The 22,219-nt window shown below is 34.8% G+C and overlaps 1 protein-coding gene across 10 annotated transcripts in view; it reads right to left on the reverse strand.

Annotated features, from left to right (window-relative positions):
• Positions 1-22,219, reverse strand: part of PTPRK (protein tyrosine phosphatase receptor type K) — a 547,287-nt gene that overhangs the window by 30,198 nt on the left and 494,870 nt on the right. For 2 of the 10 annotated variants that reach the window (XM_077902655.1, XM_077902639.1), the window contains exons 14-19: positions 12,111-12,249; positions 11,047-11,088; positions 9,011-9,040; positions 3,857-4,017; positions 1,950-1,985; positions 68-79 (exon numbers count right to left, since the gene is read on the reverse strand). In XM_077902655.1, coding sequence (XP_077758781.1) covers positions 68-79; positions 1,950-1,985; positions 3,857-4,017; positions 9,011-9,040; positions 11,047-11,088; positions 12,111-12,249 — 420 coding nt within the window. The remainder of the gene's footprint in view (positions 1-67; positions 80-1,949; positions 1,986-3,856; positions 4,018-9,010; positions 9,041-11,046; positions 11,089-12,110; positions 12,250-22,219) is intronic. The other 8 variants (XM_077902642.1, XM_077902670.1, XM_077902664.1 and 5 more) reach the window with 6 other exon arrangements.

Consider the following 22,219-nt stretch of genomic DNA (forward strand, 5'->3'; position numbering starts at 1 on the left):
TAAGAATAATAACTTCGAATATTTCCTTGATGGAAAAGTTTTCTAGAATTCTTTGCAATGCACTTACCAGTTATAGGGACTTTAACCCAATGAAGCAGTAAAACACAAAAAAACAAAAATATGAATCAATATGAAAAGTTTCTAAGCGCTTTTAAGATCAGTACGTAGGTATTAATATCAAGCAATATTTGAAGCGACTTCAAAAATTGCTTTACAAATACAAAATCAAATGGATGTACAATAACTGTAAACACTATGATTCCAAGAATGATGAAAAATGCAACAAATTATTTCTGCATCTGATATGACTGATGGGATTTAGTTTTTAAAGAATAATTTAAAAAAGCCAGCTTGACTTTCAAAATGAAATAAAATACATAACAATTGCTTATATGAATAGATTTCACAACTATTGTGTTAACTGTAGGCTTCCTTAAACATAAATACCCCTTTTCTCAAGGCAAACTATTGCAATAATCTTTTAAACTTTATAGTTTATAAAACTCATCCTTATTATTTCATTTTCTTTTTATAAAACTGGGAAAGCAAAGACTTATAAAAGGTACTTTCATGGGTTCATATCATGAGTCCTCAGGAGAACTAAGAGTTGGACCCAATTCAACATTTTCTTAGAATATTACTGTAATGAAACTTGAACACTTAGGTAACTAACTTTTCCTCGGTGAGTTTTTAATATTTTAATTGAATTTTACTTATTAATTTGGTGGTGATAGCATTGTATAGTATTCTGCTTAAAAGAAAATGACATTTTCTGAGGCATTTGGTGCCATCCCAATGATCATGATTCCTGGTTCCTCCCTTACATGACTGAGCTACCCATTGGGATGAATTCCAGATTTTTTCAGGATGTATATTCTTTATATTATAAAATTATAAGTTTAATAATTATTTTAGTAAAAAAGAGGTATATTTCACTTAACTGAATTAGTTGTATTGTTCCCTAATATTTAAAAAATGTATTTTAAATATTGAACTCATGGATAATAAAAACATGCACAAAATATAAGATAAAGTTTTATGTTCACAGGGAATTTGAATATCTTTATTTCATAAGAGAATTGGGAACGTTTAAGATACGTTTGTATGGCAATTTCCATATATCTTTGGTTACATCTTAAATACTAGAAACATGAAGGTAAAACTGATAATAGAACTTGTTAACATATAAGCAAGCGGGTCATGAGTCATTGGTATGTAATTAGTCAAGGAATAGAGTACAAATTGAAATGAAACTCATTCCATTCTTTAATATACAGTTAGATCAAACATTAATTTTACATTTGAAAAGGTCTTATTTATCACTAGCAACACCATTTGTCTTAGATGTTGTACAGTGGCAAACCTTGGCTTATTCTAGATTTCTTGAAGGGTAACACATCACACAAGATGCATGTAGAATGCAAAACCCCACATCAATATTGTAGCAACTTTACCTGCATTTATTAAATTCTTTATAAAGACAAAATGCAAGCAAATGTACACATCCTTAAATATTTACTTGGAAATGTGTTCTTTAGTTGCTATAAACTTAGGGGAATTGTAAAAATATTTCCATCAAGTAGATTTTTATATATAAACTAATTATTCAGGTAGCACTGGCCCCTGAGATGTGTGTATTTGGGTTCATTCTGCTAACCTGCATATATAAATGTTAGTGATATACTAAGGGCCACTGTACTTTTGTTCCAAATCTAACAGAACCAAGACTTTAAAGATATGTTGCTTTGAAAAAGCATTTTACTAATTTGAAATCCATTAGATCTGACTGGTTTCATGACAGTTGCTCTCTTTGATAAAGATCATGGCTTAATTTTCAAAATCAAGCTGCTTCCTACACTGTAAATCATTACTGTATAGACAAAGCTATATAACTCATGCAAGGATGTGTGATCCATGCAAGAAAGAACGGTAAAGAATTAGGGCCTCACCTAACACAGCAGTCGGCACAAGTGGATCATTGGGCACTGCAGGAAAACAGAGCTCATGAAGGAATATATTGCCCTAAAGTTATATTTTACATTTTTCCTTTAAAATAGATTTATGCTTTCTCAAGAACTATATTAAACTTTCTTTGATTATTATAACCTGCAAAGGTAAAATTCTCTTTTTCAGCTTGGGTTATCTCAAAACACCAGGAAAGGTGCATCTATAATTAAAGTTCAGCATTCTGTTCAATTTTAACAGCCAGGAAGATTCAACTTGACATGATAAAGATTATAAAATCAGTGGTGAGGTGGTGGTGGTGGTGGAGACCCATTTAGATCTATCAAGTGCAAAGTACTTAGAGAAGTAATTATCTCATTTTCATTCCAAATAATTTTTTTTTCAGTTAACTCGAAGAGATTTAATCCTCTTTCCAAATTCATAAGTGGATATCAATAGTTACACTGCTGAATTCAAGCTTCTTAATAAGGTACTAACATCGGCAATAGGCAAAAAGTTTGGGGAACAACAATGCTTTCATATCATTTTTGGCTAAGTATTAAATCAGATGGTTAGAGAGATGGTATATCTATATTTTCAGCAAAATTACTTTCAACGAAAATAATATTTTATGTTTTTCTCTATCATTTATCTTATAGTGGAGTACAAGTAAAGTAGAGCAAAAAGGCCCTTTTAATGATTAAAATTAAATTTCAAAATGACTCATACAGCATTAGAGCTATTAATTTGCTGTAGATATAGATCAAGGGAAATTATGGGATGCTTTTAGGGCCAGTAATTATTGAAAATTTTCACCAAGCTGAACATTTCAGGAAAAAAAAAAAAACACTTTCCCTTTCTATAAAATGCCATAAATGCACACAACCCGCAAATACTTTATTTTCTCTTCACCAAGGCATACATGTTTAACCTGTATAGGAAATAATACGTCTTTTGTTTGCTTTTTTCCTTATATACATGTTTCAAACCAGAGGAAGCAAACCTCTGGAATCTGTGGTGGAATGCCTTTGCATATGCACGGCCAAGGATAAACTTGGTTTGCCTCCCTCATGCCTCAATTTTACGTGAGGGTTTGAAGAAACAGGCAGGGAATTTAACTTAAAATTTAAGTTCCAAAATAAACACTGTGCTATAGAACAAAGGATATGAAGTTCACAGGAAATTTGAAGATAAACAGTAATATTGATTGTGGGGCAATTATTCAAATCATCTGCCATTAAGGAGTACTTCAGCGTAAACGTCTCCAAAGCCCTGCCTTTATAGATCAACATTAGGAATTTTTAATGTGGATGAACAGATGGATGGATGGATGGATCGTACGATTCCCTGCCAATTCCCCAATGCAAGTAAACTTTGGGATTTCACATCAGATGCTAAGAGCATGTAGTCTCTTCTTTCCCCCTGTTAATGTTTTATTACTGAGATTCTCTAGTAGGAGTCTTTAGTAGAATAATTGAATAATTTTACCCATGCCGATAATTCCTAGAAAGAATTACGATGTTAAAGTTCTAAAGGGACTTTATCTTACACAAAAGAAGACTCAAATGGCAAAATAATTATAAATAAATTCTGAAGTGAAACCATTTTATGTGGGTAATCAAGTATTTCAACTTAGAGCAATGATGTGTGATTTGGCCTTAAATAGCATATGAATATCTTTTATGATACAGTAATATAAGTCACACAGTTTGCAATTAGCCTAAATCCAGTATCGAGACTGAAAACAAGTCTCCCTAAAAATTCCATAATATCCTCTATCACTTTTTCTCTTTCTGGTTGCTTCTTCCATTTCTGTTTTACTTTTTTCTCACTATTCAAAGGTAGTGTGTTGAATTCAAAGTGATTTAAAGGGCTTCAAAACCACCTATTAAAATTTTAATGAAGAACTTACATCTTGGACTGAAATTATGCTGGTCCATGAAGGTGATGGAAAGAGGATCTTCTGCGTGCAGAGTGCTCTGATCAGCGTAACTTCGGTCCATAGCATTCACCATGTGAGTCATCTCCTGCCGGGTGTTCCCCATGGCATCTTTGCGTTTTTTAGCAAGCTTGCTGCCAAGGCAAATACAAAAGGGAGACTTAGTGCGAGGCTTGGAGAGAGATAACACCAGCAGTAAGCAGCAGGAAAGCCCAAGGATAAGAATACATATAGATGTGGTTTGGTATCTCTAACTTTCATCATTTCAGGAATCAGGTTTGATATTCAAACAACATCTGCTGGTAGCTATAAAACTATTTGTCGTATGGATATTTCAACATTTAGGCAGTCAACTGAAGCCTTTCACGTCTTGTATCATTAAAACCGTCATAAATTATCACTATGCTTTATTAAAGCCATAAATAAATACTTCCTTAGTACAACTGTTCAAGGAAAATTTAAGCTAAAGCTACGTTTTGGCTTTCCTCTTGGGCAATTAATTCTTTTGATCACCTTTGAGAAGTTCTTCTAGGGAATAACATGACTAGTTTTTAAGGTTTATTTTACTAGAGTCACCCAAATAAAATGCACAAAGAAATCCCATTCTTCATTCTCTGTTTTATTATTCAGTAAAAATGCAACATATGTAGCATTAGCATATTTAGCAGCAAATTTATAACATTAATCCAAACTTAATCTGGAGAGTTATAGAACTTACCACTGCTGGATTTAATGCAAATACACACACATATATATGTATATGAAAAAATTATATACTGTGTAAGAAAAGCACCCTGAGAAGAGTTTGGAAAATACGGTGTTGACATACGCTACAAATGATCATAATCCTGAGTTATAGTCATGGTCAAATCGTAAAAATGTGTTCTAGAACCAAAAGGCAGAGTATTTACTGAAGAAATGCCTTATAAACACAGCAGGGCAAATGGCTTAGGGGATTTAGAAATTAGTAGAGGACTTCTGAGCTACTCAAATATTGACATCTTTATCTTATATATCAAGGACGTGAAACACATTCTGGGTCTTTGTGGATGTTACACATAAAACAAGCAATGAAAAACTATTAAAGGTATATAAAACATTTACATCACATTAACAAGGCGATTTATACATAATATAAATAAAGGCATTCTAAAAAGCCTGGAGTAGCCAGATTATGTTTATGGCAGCGGTTTATGTTGCCTTGGAATTACTCCTTAGTTGTCTGGAGAATGCCATTTCTCAGCTAGATTATTAACTAGGACATATTCTTCTGATTCTCATTAATATCTGTACTAGAGTAAATGTGCTACAAATATTTTTTAAAGGCTCATTTAATGCTTGTGTTTCTGTCCAAGGGCTTTTCCTTTATAAAATTAATGTGGCAATTTGAGAGCTACTCTGGATTTTCCTTTTCTGAGAATTATATTACTCGGTCTCCAGGGGTACAAACTCAACACACCCAATATACTGATACAACGGATTTGACACTTAAATAAGATTGTCATAAACTAGGCTTTAGGATGCAAACAGCATTAATTTTTTAAAGAAATAATAATAATGGTAATGACACTACTATTAATAAGACAACAGTTGCAAAAGTATAACAAGAACTACCACCACCACCATCACTACCACGACCACCACCACCATCATTTATTAGTAATATTTGCTGTATTCATTGAAAGCGTTACCTCTTTTTTCTAGGTGGGTAAAAACCCTGCACAAAGCTTACAAATTTCAGATAGGGAGTAAAACAAGTGCTGCTGCCAGTGGAAAGACACTGTATGGAAAGGTGGGGACCTTGGAGAACTGCAAAGCCATTGAGGGGGCAACTTGCCTAAGTGACTATTGGCATTTGATCCCAGGATTGAGCTTCTGATCTTAAAACTTTTTAAAGACAAGTCATGAATCTGAATATTTATGTTAAACTTCCTGACTTTTTTTTTCAAGTAGTTTTATTTTTTTGGAGACCCTGCATGGGGCAAATTAAACATCCGCAGGTCATATTTTAGTCTATAGACTTCACTTTCCAAACTTACCTCTACACCATCATAGAAGGTGTTTGTTCTTTGACCTACAATGTTCCTTTCCCTCTAATATCAGGTTATCTTCCATTCTGTCTCACTGCATCGGGGAGGCGTCCCTGATCCCAATACAACCTTCCTCAGGTTAGGTTTCTTTGATAGGTGTTGTGGGTTTGTGTGGGATGTGTGTGTGTGTGTGTGTGTGTGTGTGTGTGTGCTTTAAGCTTGGCATGGAGCCCAACACAGGGCTTAAATGCATGACCTTGAGATCAAGACTTGAGCTGAGATCAAGAGTCAGATGCTTAACCAACTGAGTCACCCAGCTGCTCCTCTGCTAGATATTTTGATGGTGCCATGTTTTGTGCCTTTAACAACACTCATCCTACATCAGTGCAAGTAACCTTTTGTTTCCCCGCTGTGTGTTCCATGGTAGGAAGGACCATTACTCCTAGTACTTAGACCATCTCTGGCACATAGCAGGCACTCAATAAATACTCACTGAATGGATGATTTAGGCCTATTATATGCTTTACACTTTTCATTTGTTAATTTAATGAATTCTTAGATCAAACCACTGAAAAAGGCATGAGGATTCTAGTTGTATAAATGAGTTCACTGAGGCTCAGACAAGTTAAATAACTTGTCCAAGGTTATCTGTCTAATAAGTAGGGAAGAATGGCCTAGTTCTGAGCCTAAGCTGTTCCACTATATGCAGTTGCTGCCTTTTGTTTTTTTTAATGACACATTAAAAAGTGTACCATAATATGAAGCATCTACTTGGCTCTAGGAATTAAACATCAGTTGTTATAAATTTGAGAAGAAGAATGTGAATATAAGCACAAATGTTTTGCCCCTTTAAAGTGTTAAAACAGAAAAAAAAAACTTAAGGAATAATTTCCAATCTTTGTTTCTTGGACAAGAAGACTGGATTCATCTTTCAAAAAATTTGAGATTGAACTCAGGATAAAAATAGCACAGTTGAAATGTGGATTAAAAATAATGTTAAAATTTTGAGGATGGGCAGTTCAAAGCATTTAGAAAAGACAGGTTTAAACTTTGAGGATTTACTTTAAAATGTACATAATTTATATGTATATTTTGTGGGTTAGGAAAGTTAAGAAGCAATTAGTTTGTCAAATGTTCCACAGATAAAAGTTTTCATGGCAATGAAAGACTTTTCAGATTCACAAACCTTTGTTAGATGACAAATTATTGGGGGATATATATAACCTTTGTTACTATTTGCCAGCCATGTGTTTTCAACTTGGTTTTTATATTTGAACCCTCACAACAACCCTGTGAGGTAGGCTTTAATTCAGGTTATTATGAAATAAAAATTAACATTAGAGTTAAGTGTTTTGATCATGAGTGACAGTCACTATGACAATGTGAATGGATGTTAGCTCAAAGATCACAAATGGTTTTCTTTTAAATTGTATTTATTTACTTTTATTAAAAAATCCCCAATTCAGGCTAGGTATTGTTTAGATTTAGATTAGGTATGTTTAAGCAGCTTTTAAAATCATTTATTTGTGACATTCTTTCAAATTATGTTTGATAATGCTAATAGCCCTAAGAATTCAGTAACAGCACCATAACCTACCATATAGCCTAGAATAAAGAAATGTTATCCATCCACTAAGAAGGCAATCCCATTATAATATTGCAATGGTTTATGGTAAGCTTTCTGACATTCTCATAAATACTTTTTAATTCCTATGTGTTTGATGATTTTTCTCTCTTTGAGCAAACTACATATATATACACATATGTATCTATGCTCTGTATATATCTATATATATCTATCTATAGAGAGAGAAAAAATATATAGTATATATATATACATGTAATATGTATGTATATGTGGTGAACTTCAGGGCAGTTAAGCAATTCATTTTGCAACTATTTGAGTTTGACAGATGTGCAAATGACTTTCATTATCAAAGCAGCCAACAGCATAAACTTCTGCAGGTGGATATATGGGTGGGCTATAAAGAGGAAAAGTGCTCCATAATTGTATGAAATGGTACAGTTAATTACCTTTGCCTTCATCAAATGTGATTTAACAAGGATATTATGATTCATCACAATAAGCCATGAGCACTGTTAGTTTACACGGGCTTGTTTTAGCAGATTACAGGAAGCCAAGCGTTTGCAATATTTAAAATATTGGCAGACCTCTGCTATAGTCATTGAGACTCTTATCAAATTTTATTGTAAAGCTAGCTTAAATTTACCTAGTAAAATAAATACTGTGGGATAAATGCCCCCCAAACATACTTAATCACAGTCCTTAAGCTTTAAAAGCTGGCAAATCAAAATTGACCAAGCAATGTCCAAGGATACCATCATTTCTTTGGATTGGATGAATGCCCTGGCATCTAAGGTAATAAACTGAAGATGACTAGAGAAATAGAGAAACAATATTCTCTGTCCTTATTCAAACTAATATTCCATACCTAAGTGCAGGGTGAGCTAAGAGCTTGGAAGAGAAAAGGAAATAGATGAGACTTAGGTGTGTTCTGTATAGGATCACAGGGTTCTTTTTGGTCTTGGTTTTATAAAATTATTGTTCTGTTTAAGTTATAATAAATTGATTCAATTTTTCTTTTCTAAAAAGATTCTTTGTTTCTTTGTCATTGCAACATTATCATTTTATCCATTTTTTTTTCTTTTATAAGAGCATACTCCTTGCCTAGATGGCCAGACCAAAGGTGTTCTGAAGTTATAACTCATCCTGGATTCCTGGAAATGTGGAGAAAGATGTTATCACAGTTAGACCTGACCTGATTTGTAATAAGAGGTACCATGTTTATAATATACAGATTTGACTTAAGTAAATAAATGATGTTTTGGGCTGTAGTCTAAAGCTATTAATGGAAAATTATAAATAAAATTAAAAGTAGCTGAACATACAGAAATACAATATCCCTTTTTAAAAAGATTAACAAAATAAGTTAATGGTTAAACTTTATAGTTTTAGAGTCCAGAAAATATCACCAAAATCACAAACATCTTTAAAGTTTTTGTTCTTGTTTTTTTTGAAAAGGGATACTGCATCTTTAACACATGTAAAGTTGTATATCACCCGTTTTCTACTTACAGGTAGTAGGAGTAAGAATAGTAGCTCCTCCTGGCAAGCAAATCACAGACAGTGGAAAAAGAGAAGCAATGGTGAATGAAAAGCGTGACTCTGTCACATTCAATAAAGCAGAAAAATGTGCGTTAAAAAATAAAATAAAACAAAATAAAAGTCATGTTTTTTTTTTTTTTTGGTTTGCATTTCAATTTGCTCATGCATCTGGTTAGATTTTTTTTTTTTGCCATGCAATTAAACAGACAGATATGCAATAGAAAAATAAAATTTTAAATACATAATTTGGAAAAAATAGCATGCTGATATTTCTCTTGCTGCCAAAAAATTTAAAAATTAAATGGATTGTGTATTTCAACATGCAGTTAAACATAATATTATCTATTACCATCGAAAAGCCATGACAGATGGAACTGCTGTGTATAGAACCTGTTCACTAAATTGACTATTTTTCTCTCAATACAAAACATAAATATCTATTAAGTTAATATAGAATATATGCAGAACGACATCTAAATTTCTAAACAAGTTGTTATATCCTAATGGTACAGAGGTACATACATATATTATGTGAATATACATATGCCCCATGCACTATATATACATGGAGATATTTCCACAGTAGATGTATGTGATCATGATATCATACACAAACATTTACTGTATTGAAACATACTTTCAAATTTATGTTGGGAACTAATAATGTATTCATGCTGCACATTTAAAATATAATACATAACCAATGAAAAATGGCATACATTTGGAAATAATTCAACAGCGTTTAAATTAAAAAAAAATGACATTGCGCTTTGAAAGATGCACTATCCCTTTTCTTAGCCTAAAAACTTACTTTACATATACCCTCAGCTGTAGAATTTTACTAAATTGAATTCCAAACCATATCTTTACACAAAACTCAAAAAATACATAGAACTTTCTTACGTGAGAAATATACCTATGTATATTATTCCCAGTGAGGGATAAAGTCTTGAGAAACTTAATTTCCCATAAAAGTAAAGATCATAAGACTAAAATAGTTTGATTTTACATTATTTTTATTATAAATTTGTGTTTAAAAGGGAAACAGTATATACTAAAATTGATTAAGCTTGATACTATGCAATACTGTTATAAAACCTATCCCTTTGTGTATGTATAATAAATATATTTGTTACTAAATCATACACGATACATTTGAGACATACTACATATGAGTCAAAGTCATTACAAAGCTGCTTATATAAGGGATTCAAGTAATTTAGTTATAATATTATATGTCGGAAGGAAATATATCTAAATATGTAACTTTCTGTCTATAAAATTGCAACTTTTCCTAGTCCTAGAGGTAGTGGTGAGGAAGAGAAAGGAAAGCCCTGGAATACTTTCTATCAAAAGACAATCACTTAAATTATAATTATGAAAAGTCAAACATTAAGCATTTTAATAGAGAGGCCAACCATTTAAATTATGAACCAGAAAAAGAATTTGTTACATTATGCAATTTTAGACAGTTGTCAGAGCATTTTACCCACACAAAAATAATCGTGCTTAGAGCTTGTTTTGGTTTACTTTTAGAAATTTGTTTCAATGTTTTGTTGTGGTGGTTATTTCTGAAACAGAGGGCCATGGATAAGGAAGGTTAAAATAACAAATAAGTGTTGAATAAATAACAAAGAAAACCAATAAGTTTAACCCAATTCTAACAGAGTGAGGACATAATCAGAAGCCAATTTCATGCTCTCATTTCCAATCTGAAGGTACTAGAATAGTTTTAATGGTGAAGCAAAGCTTAGTTAACTCTCTGAACAGTTTAGTCAACTCTGCAAGTATAAATTTAAACTAAATAGAGACATAAAATCTGAAGGTTACAATCAGCCATTTTATTGATCTCGATTGGCAAATTCGTGTTAATAAGATACTTAAATCTTCCTGTCTCGATTATGATGTATTCTCCAACCACAGAGGTAGACAACAGCAAAAAGAGGAAGCACTATTAGGGAAAGCACGTATGTAGCTAATTTAACACAAAACACTATAATGCATACCTAATGTTTCTAATGCAGATGTGTCTTCTCCAACATATATATCTCCAGGGGATAATTGTAAAGAGGCAATACATTAAAATAAACTCTGATGGAATGATTAAACATGTACTATGAGTCTTAACTATATTGTCAATGATTTATTTTGCGTATAAAACAATCCTAATAGTAGATGATTAAATGTTATGTAAGCAACATCATTTAGTATGCGATATAATTCATAAATTTCAAACACTTCTGTACACAAAACTATTTTAGGACTGTCCTCTGCAGGTAAAGACTTGTTTAAAAAGTCCTTCTAAACTGCAGTATCATCTAAAATATATGATTGGAAGGACAGAAGAGTTTTATCAGTTACTAAGACAATGCCTTGCATATAATGACATTTTATAGAACAGATAGAAGCTCAAGTTATAAAGGCTGTATACTTCGAAATGTTTTTCAGCAAGCGTATACTTTAATCTCCTGTTCAGTTTAAATCCCAGTACGTCTTAATATCTTCATAGAATTCCAGAAGATGGCGATATTGGTTGATATTGGATAAAAGACTAGCGCTCAATTAAAAAAAAAAAAGACTCTTCATGTTAATGTGCTGAAATATTTAGTCAGTGAATATTTAATATACAATTTCATAAAATAATATTTAGATTCTTCTCATATCTTACTAGTAGCCAACATTTAGAAAAATAGAGTAAGTACAAAAGAATTCACAGACCATAGTCCAAGTATCATAATAAATATTTTTGCCATTATTAGTAAATAATATTTCAAAATATAAGATAAAGGAGTATCTCAAGTATCTCTGCATTTGAGAAATTTAAATTCATACATTAATTTCAAAGCTAACTGGACAAAAAAATACACGTTTATATCCAAAATTAAACTGCAAAGAACAGATAGGAATTGATTTAAAAACCACGAGAAATAGACTCAGATGCTGGCAACACTGTCAAAGTTCAATTATTCTTGTTTGTTCTATTTTAAAAGAGCTCAAGGAAACAAAACAGTATTTGAAAACTAGTGACATAAATGGTAGGTGATTGGGACAGAACAAAACCAGGTCTTACCTTTTTTTAACAATTAGTATGACAACTAGGAGAAGGAGGATGAACACCAAAATTCCAGCACTAATTCCTGCTATTTTCACCACTCTGTCTGTCTGTTTGGCTGGGTCTGGAATCACTTCTGGTTCTTCTGTTGCTGCTGCTAAATGAATTTAAAAAATAAGTTACTGAAAGGAGCTGATTATCACAGAAATGAAAATTAGTCCCAGCCAAAAATTGCTACAAAAAGACAATGTGTTTATTTTATTTGAATAAAAATAACCTGGATATATAAATGCAAAAGCATTCTACACTACAGCCTAAGAGATTCAGGGTAGAGATAATGGGAAAGCCTTCTGAGCAGGTTTTTTTGTTAATCCCCCAAACTAAAAACCTAGTAAAGACTATTAAAGGGAATGCTGAACTATTTTTCTCCAAATGTCCTTAAAAGTCAGATGCAAGGTTTTTAGCAGAGTACATGGAAAGAGACGGTGTCAGATTTAGGGATGCATTTGTTTGCTGGCTCGTTCAGCAAACACTTCTGAACTCAAGCACACGGTGCTGTGCTTGGCACCTCGCAGTGGTCATCAATGGCACTTGTCTGGGACCTGAGAGGTTAGGTTAAGTAACACCCAGTCTAACTGGAGGAGGTGCCAACTTGTGATGTGATAGGGAAGGTTTGAAAGGAAGAGTTGTTTTGGAGGAACAACAACAACAAAAAACCCTCAAATACATTAAGGAATATTTCACATTCTCTTTAAAAATAAAACCCAGATTATAAACTTGTGGAACAGGACATTGTAAAGATAAAGTTGTTTTATTATTATAAAAATTATTTTCTTTTTCAAAAAATTCCTTCCCTCCCCCTCAAGTTTTTATTTGAATTCTAGTTAATTACCATATAGTGCAATATTGGTTTTAGGAGTAGAATTTAGTGGTTCATCACAACAAGTGCCCTCTTCTTTTTTTTTTTTTTTCCCTAAAGTAGGTTCCACGCCCAGCATGGAGCCCAACACAGGCCTTGAAATCACAATCCTGAGATGATGACCTGCGCTGAGACCAAGAGAAGGATGCTTGCTTACCTGACTGAGCCACCCAGGGGCCCACAACAAGTGCCCTCCTTGGTACCCATCACCAGGTAGCCCATCCCCTGCCCACCTTCCTCTAGCAACCCTCAATTTATTCTTTATAGTGAAGAGTCTTTTATGGTTTGTTTCCCTCTCTTTTTTCCCCTTTTCTTATGTTTATCTGTTTTGTTTCTTAAATTCCACATATGAGTGAAGTCATATGGTATTTGTCTTTTTCTGATTTGTTTTGCTTACATTATACACCTTAGCTCCATCCAGTGTCATTGCAAAATTTCATTCTTTTTGGTGGCTGAGTAATATTCCAGTGTGTGTGTGTGTGTGTGTGTGTGTGTGTCTCACATCTTCTTTATCTACTCATTATATACTCTAACTTTTCCTTTCTCAAAGCTACCATCATCCCCCACATATCACACAATCAAAAGCATGAACCTTATTAGTCAATTTACAAGTTCCACTAATCCTCTGAAGATATTTTCCTTTTGTCTTATTAATGTTGAAAACAAACAAGAAAAGTATTGTTTTACATTTTGCAGATATAAAAACCGAGGCTTACAGAGATAAGGATAGATTATAAATTGCTCAAGGATAGTGACAAAATCCAACACATCTTCTGTCTTTTAAAACATCATTTCTCAATGTTTTCAGATCCATGGTCCTTCCTGCTAAGAATCTGTGTGACAGGACTCCTAGGATGAGGTGTATTTGGGAAACTGCCTTAAAGCATCCACCCCAGCGTGAGGAGATGGTGGCTGAATGAATAAATGAAGCCCTGAATTTAACCTCCTATCTCTCTAATGTATGATTTACAAATTCATTTTAGAAATCACCTATTTTTCTATATTTCAATTCTTTCTTCTTTAGCGTCTCTGTCTTGGCTTCCGAACCCCCCTCCTCTTGCTTGCACTCCAAGTTCTGCACATCTGCATATCTAAGTATCTGCTCCAGTCTCTCCCCAAAAGAGAGGCAAGGTTACCAATTTTTAATTTTTCCAAATAGGAAATCAAAAGTAACTGACATATCTAATATCAGTATCATTTCATAAACACAGTCATCTAAAGGAAAACCAATAGAAAACATAGTCTGAAGAAAAGTGTTAGAGACGCAGTTTACTTTGTGAAACAATTTGCTAGAACAGTCTTAATTTCAGTTAGATAGGATAAAACTTCCCCATGGGTGAGTATTTGATACCTGTTACTCTCAAGTAGGAAAAAGCAAGCCTTCAGCTTGTTTCTTCTGGTAAGCAAGGGAGTTTTCCTTACTGATATGACACTTTCCATATCCAGGCTTCAGGAAATTTCTAATTTCATTAATTGTGAATAGAGGTAGTTCAATGTTTACCACATTTCAAACCATACATTATAGTTCAATTCATCAAGGCATGTATTAATATACTGGCGATCTCCTCTTTCTCAAGAACAACTTTAGAAACACAAACCTATCAGAGTGTATGAAAACAGGTGGAATAGATTTCAATGTTAGATATAAAGCTAAAGAGAATCCATGCTATTTGTAATTCTCAATTGAATTGATTTAAACAGTTCCTGCTTCAAATAGGAAGACAGAATGTTTAACGTAGAAATCCTAAGAAAAAACTTTAGTGCATGCAACAAATCATCATTATTCATTAATTAATGCTGATTCTCAACAGGTTCTAGGTTATGCTTGGCTTTCAGAAGGTCATGATGATTCTTTGTGATCTGACATATCTCACAGAATTAAATGTTTCTGAAACTCTTTGAAAGATCAGTTCTTATTCAATGAGGTAAGTATATCTTTAATATACCATTTTAATTCAATAAAGCACAGATTATTATGGGATACTTTTCTAAAGATATCATGCCATGAGTAGCATATATTTCCCCTAAATCTTCAGAACTGCTAAGCCCACCAGACAACATTCAGAGCAAACACAGATGCAAATATAAACTCTGATCACAAGGTGTGCACAGCCAGTCTTAATACTAGCTGCGTTTACAGTCAGAATGGCTAACCTTAACAAGTCGGGAAACGTTAGATGTTGGTGAGGATGCCGAGAAAGGGGAACCCTCTTACGTTGCTGGTGGGAGTGCAAGCTGATGCAGCCACTCTGGAAAAGTGAGGAGGTTCCTCAAAAAGTTGAAAATAGAGCTACCCTACAACCCAGCAATTGCACTGCTGGGGATTTACCCCAAAGATACAGATGTAGTGATCTGAAGTGGCACCTGCACCCAAAAGTTTATATCAGCAAAATCCACAGTAGCCAAACTGTGAAAAGATCCCAGATGTCCATTGACAGATGAATGGATAAAGAAGATGTAGTATTATATAGAATGGAATATTACTCAGCCATCAAAAAAAATCTTGCCATTCGCAACAATGTGGATGGAACTAGAGGGTATTATGCTAAGTGAAATAAGTCAGTCAGAGAAAGACAATTATATGATCTCACTCATATGCAGAATTTAAGAAACAAACCAGAGGATCACAGAGGAAGAGAGGGAAAAATAAAATAAGGCAAAATCAGAGAGGGAGACAAACCATAAGATACTCTTAGATATAGGAAACAAACTGAGGGCTGCTGGTGGGAAGGTGAGGGTGGGGATGGAGTGACTGGGTGATGGGCTTTAAGGAGGGCACGTGATATAATGAACATTGGGTGTTGTATATAACTGATGAATCATTGAATTCTACCTCTGAAACTAATAATATACTATACATTAATTAACTGAATTTAAATAAGATAAAAAAAATACTAGCTGAGGTTAGTAATTAAGTAACAAAACTGACATAAAGGTGGTGGGTAATAATTGCAAATTCAGAGATTGAGGAATATTTTTTAGGTCTTATTAAATAATTCATCAGAAAATCTATATTAATCTAAACATATTTTCAGAAACAGAAAGCCAAATATAAGAATAAATTTCTGACCAAAGACATCGATAACCTTGCAAGTAAGTGTATCCAGGGTGTAAGGTAATAAGACTTCCATAACATTATGTTCAACAATGTTAATACTTTAAAGTCATACTCTGTATGTCTGTATTAAATACTAGACTTCAATTAATTTTTCCCAAACAGTTAAAGAAAAAAACACCAAATTCATCTATTTGGGTTAAGTAAGGGTACTTCTGTCATGATTACAGCTCTTGTGCAGAGTTGTTCATCAAAGATGCAACATCATTATTAAACTTGAGTATAAAAGGTTAATCAAATTCTCCAGGAACATATGATTTGGTGGCTGTTTTCCCTTGACTGTGAATCCTTCCCTTAGAGTCTTCAGCTGTGTCATTTACTATTATTATTATTACTAATATTTTTTTATTGAATGTCTGTGTAAATTTATTACTTTAGATACTTTTAATCACACAAAGTTTTCTAAGTTCTTGGCCTACTAGAACCAAGGAACATAAATATCCTATTTAAAATCATTCAAGCTTAGAAGATTCATTAATGGAAACACAGAGTAACCCCTAAGTGAGCATTTTCTATTTTCTTCAAAGAGAGCAGAAAGCTATTATAGTGACTGCACCCTTGAGCCCTGTTTATAATTTATGCACATACACAAAGGCAATGTGGAACACCTCTTTCAGAAATGCTTTCCTTTGCCATAAATCTTTACCTTTTTTATCTGTCAAAGAATATTTGAGGAGTCCCCATTGCTCTGAAGCCAAAGGCAGCAGAATTCTTCAGACAGTGAGGAAAAACTAAGGCAGTATTTCCTTTTTATTGAGCAAATTTATATGTTGCATTTTTTTTTGCAAAACAGTTCAGTTATATAAACAGTTTATATAACCTTATAAATTGTGTCCTTCCTCCCACAATATAAAAATAATTTACCTAAAAATGTATGTAAAAGATTTAGATTAAAAATATACAAATACCCCCCAAATACACAAATTTACTTAAATTTAAAAGCTGTGACCACACAAAAATACTCTCCCATTTTCATGATGGATGTTAGAGATGGAAGTCTCTATAATGTATTAGGTGATCTTAGAGCAGCTTTAGAGACACCATCATCCTGTAAATTCCACAAATTTCCAGGTATTTCACTAGTGCTTTCTTTCCTTTTCAGTTGTATTTCTGAAAATTGTTTACGCTCACTTCCCAATCATTAAATGCTATAATCAGAGGGAAGAAGATGGTGGAGGTCTAGGGGACCTAAGTTTCATCTGGTCCCAGAAATTCAGCAAGACAGCTGTCAAATCATTCTGAACACTCATGAACTCAACTGGAAATTTAAGAAAAGAATTGCTGCAATTCTCCAAATGGAAAAGCGACCACTTTTCGTAAGGTGGGAGGTACGGAGAAGTGCTATATGAGAAGATAAAAGGAGGGGGGTGGTCTCCAAAAGCCAGCTACTAGAAGGTGATAGCACAGTGGAATGCCAAATCAGAGCTTTTAGAAGCCTGCTCTGGTGTGGGATGTCCCTGCCTGGAAGGCACTCAGGTGGTGAAGTGGGGTGGAATCCTAGGTGGGGCAGTGTGGCTTCAGGATCCCTGGGGGTCACAGGAAGACGGCAGGTACTTGAATGTGGCAGAGTTTCCAGGCATCCAGTTGGGAAGCTGGCTGAATCACGGGGCCCAGGAGAGGACTCAGTGTGGGGTTGCCATAAACCAGGACCTGCTGCCCCATCAGGCAACCGCTCTCTGAGCAGGGGTCCAGCAAGAGGCAGAACCCTGGAGCAATGACCCTCCCTCCCCTGGGAGGAGGGGTACAGGTACATGCCGCTGGAGCCTGCAAAGTTTGGAGACTCTAAATGGGGGTCGCTTGCCTGAGATAAAAACACCTGGTTACAGGCTGGGTGGGCATGGAGTGCAGTGGGAGACAGGGAGACAGAAGTGATTGACTGTTTTTCCCCAAGGGTGCACTGAAGAGTGGGGGGAGCACATTTTCGGCTCCAGGGCTGGAGGCTGGGAGGCCACTATTTTCATTATACTTATCCTCTGAAGCTGCGCGGAAAGCCTTTAGGGAACAAAAGCTGCAGAGCGCAATCCAGAGATTACTTAGCCTGGCCCCCTGGCAGGGCGGTGCAGGTCCACAAGGGGCAGACACCTGAGAACCAGTGCAACAGGCCTCTCCCCCAGAAGATTAGCAGGAATATCCTGCTAAGACCAAGTTTACAGAACACTGAGAACTGTAAAACTCCAGTGCTAAGGGGGAATTAGTATATAGAATTCATAGTTTTTCTCCTCATGATTCTTTAGTTTCCAGTTTAATTTTTTCTCCTTTTCAATCAATTTCTTATTTTGTCAACTCTTTTTCTAAAGTCTTTAATTTTCATTTTTACAGTTACATTCTATTCTTTCATTGCCAGGGACCTAATCAGTACAGCTATAAGATGTCAGAACTAGAGTTCAAATAATGATTTATAAAGATACTAGCTGGGCTTGAAAAAAGCATAGACGACACCAGAGAATCCCTTTGTGGAGAAATAAAAGAACTAGAATCCAATCAGGTCAAAATCAAAAAGGCTATTAACGAGATACAATAAAAAAATGAAAGTTTTAACTGCTAGGATAAATGAAGCAGAAGAGAGACTTAGTGGCATAGAGGAGAAAATGAATTAGAATAAAGACGCTGAGAAAGAGATAAACAACTACTAGATCACAAGGGGAGAATTTGAGAGATAAGTGATACCATAAACTGAAACAATATTAGAATGATCAGGATCCCAGAAGAAGAGGAAAGAGAGAGATAGAGATAGAGATAGAGAGATTGAGAGAGAGAGAGCACAGAAGGTATACTGGAGCAAATTATAGCTGAGAAATTCCCTAATCTGGGGGAAAAAAACTAGGCATACAAGTCCAGGAGGCACAGAGAAACCCCCTCAAGATCAATAAAAATAGGTCAACACCAGGACATATAATAGTGAAGCTTGTAAATTTTAGAGACAAAAAGAAAATCCTGAAAGCAGCTTGGGGCGGGGGAAATGAGGCCCTTAAGCTACAAGGGTAGAAACATTAAACTGGCAGCAGACCTATCCTTAGAGACCTGGTAGGCCAGAAAGGACTGGCGTGATACGTGATATATTCAATATGCTAAATGAGAAAAAATGCAGCCGAGAATACTTTATCCAGCAAGGCGGTCATTCAGAACAAAAGAAGAGATAAGGGGCTTCCAGGACAGATAGAAACTAAAATAATTTGTGATCACTAACTAGTCCTGCAAGAAACATTAAAGAGGATCCTTTAAGTGAAGAGAGAGCCCAAAAGCAATATAAAACAGAAAGGAACAAAGACAACATATGGAAACAGTGACTTTAAAGGTAATAGAATGGCACTAAATTTATATCTTTCAATAGTTTCTCGGAGTGTAAATGGGCTAAGTCCCCCAATCAAAAGACACAGGGTATCAGATTGGATTAAAAAAGCAAGACACATCGATATGCTGTCTACAAGACTCCTTTTAGACCTAAAGATACTGCCAAATTTAAAGTGAGGGGGTGGAAAACCATTTATCATGCTAATGGACATCAAAAGAAAGCTGAGGCAGCGATCCTTATATAAGACAAGTTAGATTTTAAACCAAAGTCTGTAATACGAAATGAGAAAGGGCACTATATCATAATTAAAGGGTCTATCCAACAAAAAGATCTAAGATTTGTAAATATTTATGCCCCTATAACAGAAGCAGCCAATTATATATGTCATTTAATAACAAAATCAAAGAAACACATTGATAATACAGTAATAGTAGGGGACTTTAACACCCTACTCTGCAATGGACAGATCATCTAAACAGAAGATCAACTTGGAAACAAGGGCTTTGAATGACACACTGGACCAGAGGGACTTCACAGATATATTCAGAGCATTCCATCCTAAAGCAACAGAATATCTATTCTTCTCAAGTGCACATGGAACATTCTCCATAACAGACCCCATACTGGGTCACAAATCAGGTCTCAACCAATACCAAAAGACTGGGATCATCCCTTGCATATTTTCAGACCACGATGCTTTTAAACCGGAATTCAATCACAAGAGGGAAGTATACGTCAATACAATCCTTTCTCAAGAAACAAGAAAGGTCTCAAATACACAACCTAACCTTACACCTAAAGGAGCTGGAGAAAGAACAGCAAACAAAGCCTAAACCCAGCAGGAGAAGAGAATTAATAAGAGCAGAAATCAATGACATACAAACCAAAAGAAGAGTAGAACAGATCAACAAAACTAGGAGCTGGTTCTTTGAAAGAAGTAAGAATACTGATAACCCCCGGCCAGACTTATCAAAAAGAAAAGCGAAAGGACCAAAACAAATAAAATCATGAATGAAAGAGGAGAAATCACAACCAACACCAAAGAAATACAAACAATCATAACAATATAATATGAGCAATCTATAACCAGCAATGAAATTGAATCTGTAATCAAAAATCTTCCAACCGGCAAGAACCCGGGGCCGAATGGCTTCCCAGGAGAATTCTACCAAACATTTAAAGAAGAATTAATACCTATTATTCTGAAGCTCTTCCAAAAAATAGACATGGAAGGAAAACTTCCAAACTCGTTCTATGAGGCCAGCATCACCTTGATTCCCAAGCCACAGACCCCACTAAAAAGGAGAATTACAGATCAATATCCCAGATGAACGTAGATGCCAAAATTCTCACCAAGATACCAGCCAATAGGATCCAACAGTACATTAAAAGGATTATTCACCACAACCAAGTGGGATGTATCCCCGGGATGCAAAGGTGGTTCAACATCCACAAGTCAATCAATATGCTACACTACATTAATAAAAAAAAAGAACAAGAACCATAGGATCCTCTCAATAGATGCAGAGAAAGCATTTGACAAACTATAGCATTCTTTCTTGATTAAAACTTTTTACAGTGTAGGGATAGAGGGAACAGTTCTCAATATCATAAAAGTCATATATGAAAAGTCCACAATGAATATCATTCTCAACGGGGAAAAACTGACAGCTTTTCCCCTAAAGTCGGGAACATGACAGAGATGCCCACTTTTACCACCTTTGTTCAACACAGTACTGGAGGTCCCAGCCTCAGCAATCAGACAACAAAAAGGAATAAAAGGCATCTGAATCTGTCAAACCCTCACTCGTCGCAGATGACATGATACTGTATAGAGAAAACCCAAAACACTCCACCCCAAGATTGCTAGAACTCACAAAGGATTCAGCAGCATGTCAAGATATAAAATCAAAGCACAAAAATCAGTTGCATTTTTCTACACTGACAAGGAGACAGAAGAAAGAGCAATTAAAGAATCAATCCTATTTACAATTGTACCCCAAACCATAAGATACCCAAGAATAAACCTAACCAAAGAGGTAAAGGATCTGTACTTTGAAAACTATAGAACACTTAAGAAAGCAAGTGAGGAAGACACAAAGAGATGGAAAAATGTTCCACGCTCACGCATTAGAAGAATAAATATCACTAAAATGTCTATTCTACCTAGAGCAATATATACATTCAAAACAATCCCTATCAAATTACCATCAACTTTTTTCACAGAGCTGGAATTAATGATCCTACATTTTGTATGGAACCAGAAAAGACCTTGAACAGCCAAAGGAATGTTGAAAAGCAAAACCAAAGTGGGTGATACCACAATTCCAGACTGTAAGCCCTATGACAAAGCTGTGATCATCAAGACAGCCTGGTATGGGCACAAAAACAGATACAGAGGTCAATGGAACAGGATAGAGAACCCAGAAATGGGCCCTCAACTAATGGTCAACTAATTTTTGACAAAGCAGGAAAGAACATCCAATGGAAAAAAGTCTCTTCAACAAATGGTGCTCGGAACATTGAACAGCCACGGGCAGAAGAATGACACTGGACCATTCTCTTACACCAGACACAAAAATAGACTCAAAATGGATGAAAGATCTAAATGTGAGACAGGAATACATCAAAATCCTAGAGCTGACCACACACAGCAACCTCTGTGACGTTGGCCACAGCAACTTCTTGCTAGACCCATCTCCAAAGGCAGGGGAAACAAAAACAAAAATGAACTATTGGAACTTCACCAAGATACAAAGTTTTTGGACAGCAAGGGAAACACTTGACAAAACCAAAAGACA

Source organism: Canis aureus, chromosome 1, assembly GCF_053574225.1.
Source record: "Canis aureus isolate CA01 chromosome 1, VMU_Caureus_v.1.0, whole genome shotgun sequence".
In the NCBI taxonomy this organism is placed as follows: Eukaryota; Metazoa; Chordata; class Mammalia; order Carnivora; family Canidae; genus Canis; species Canis aureus.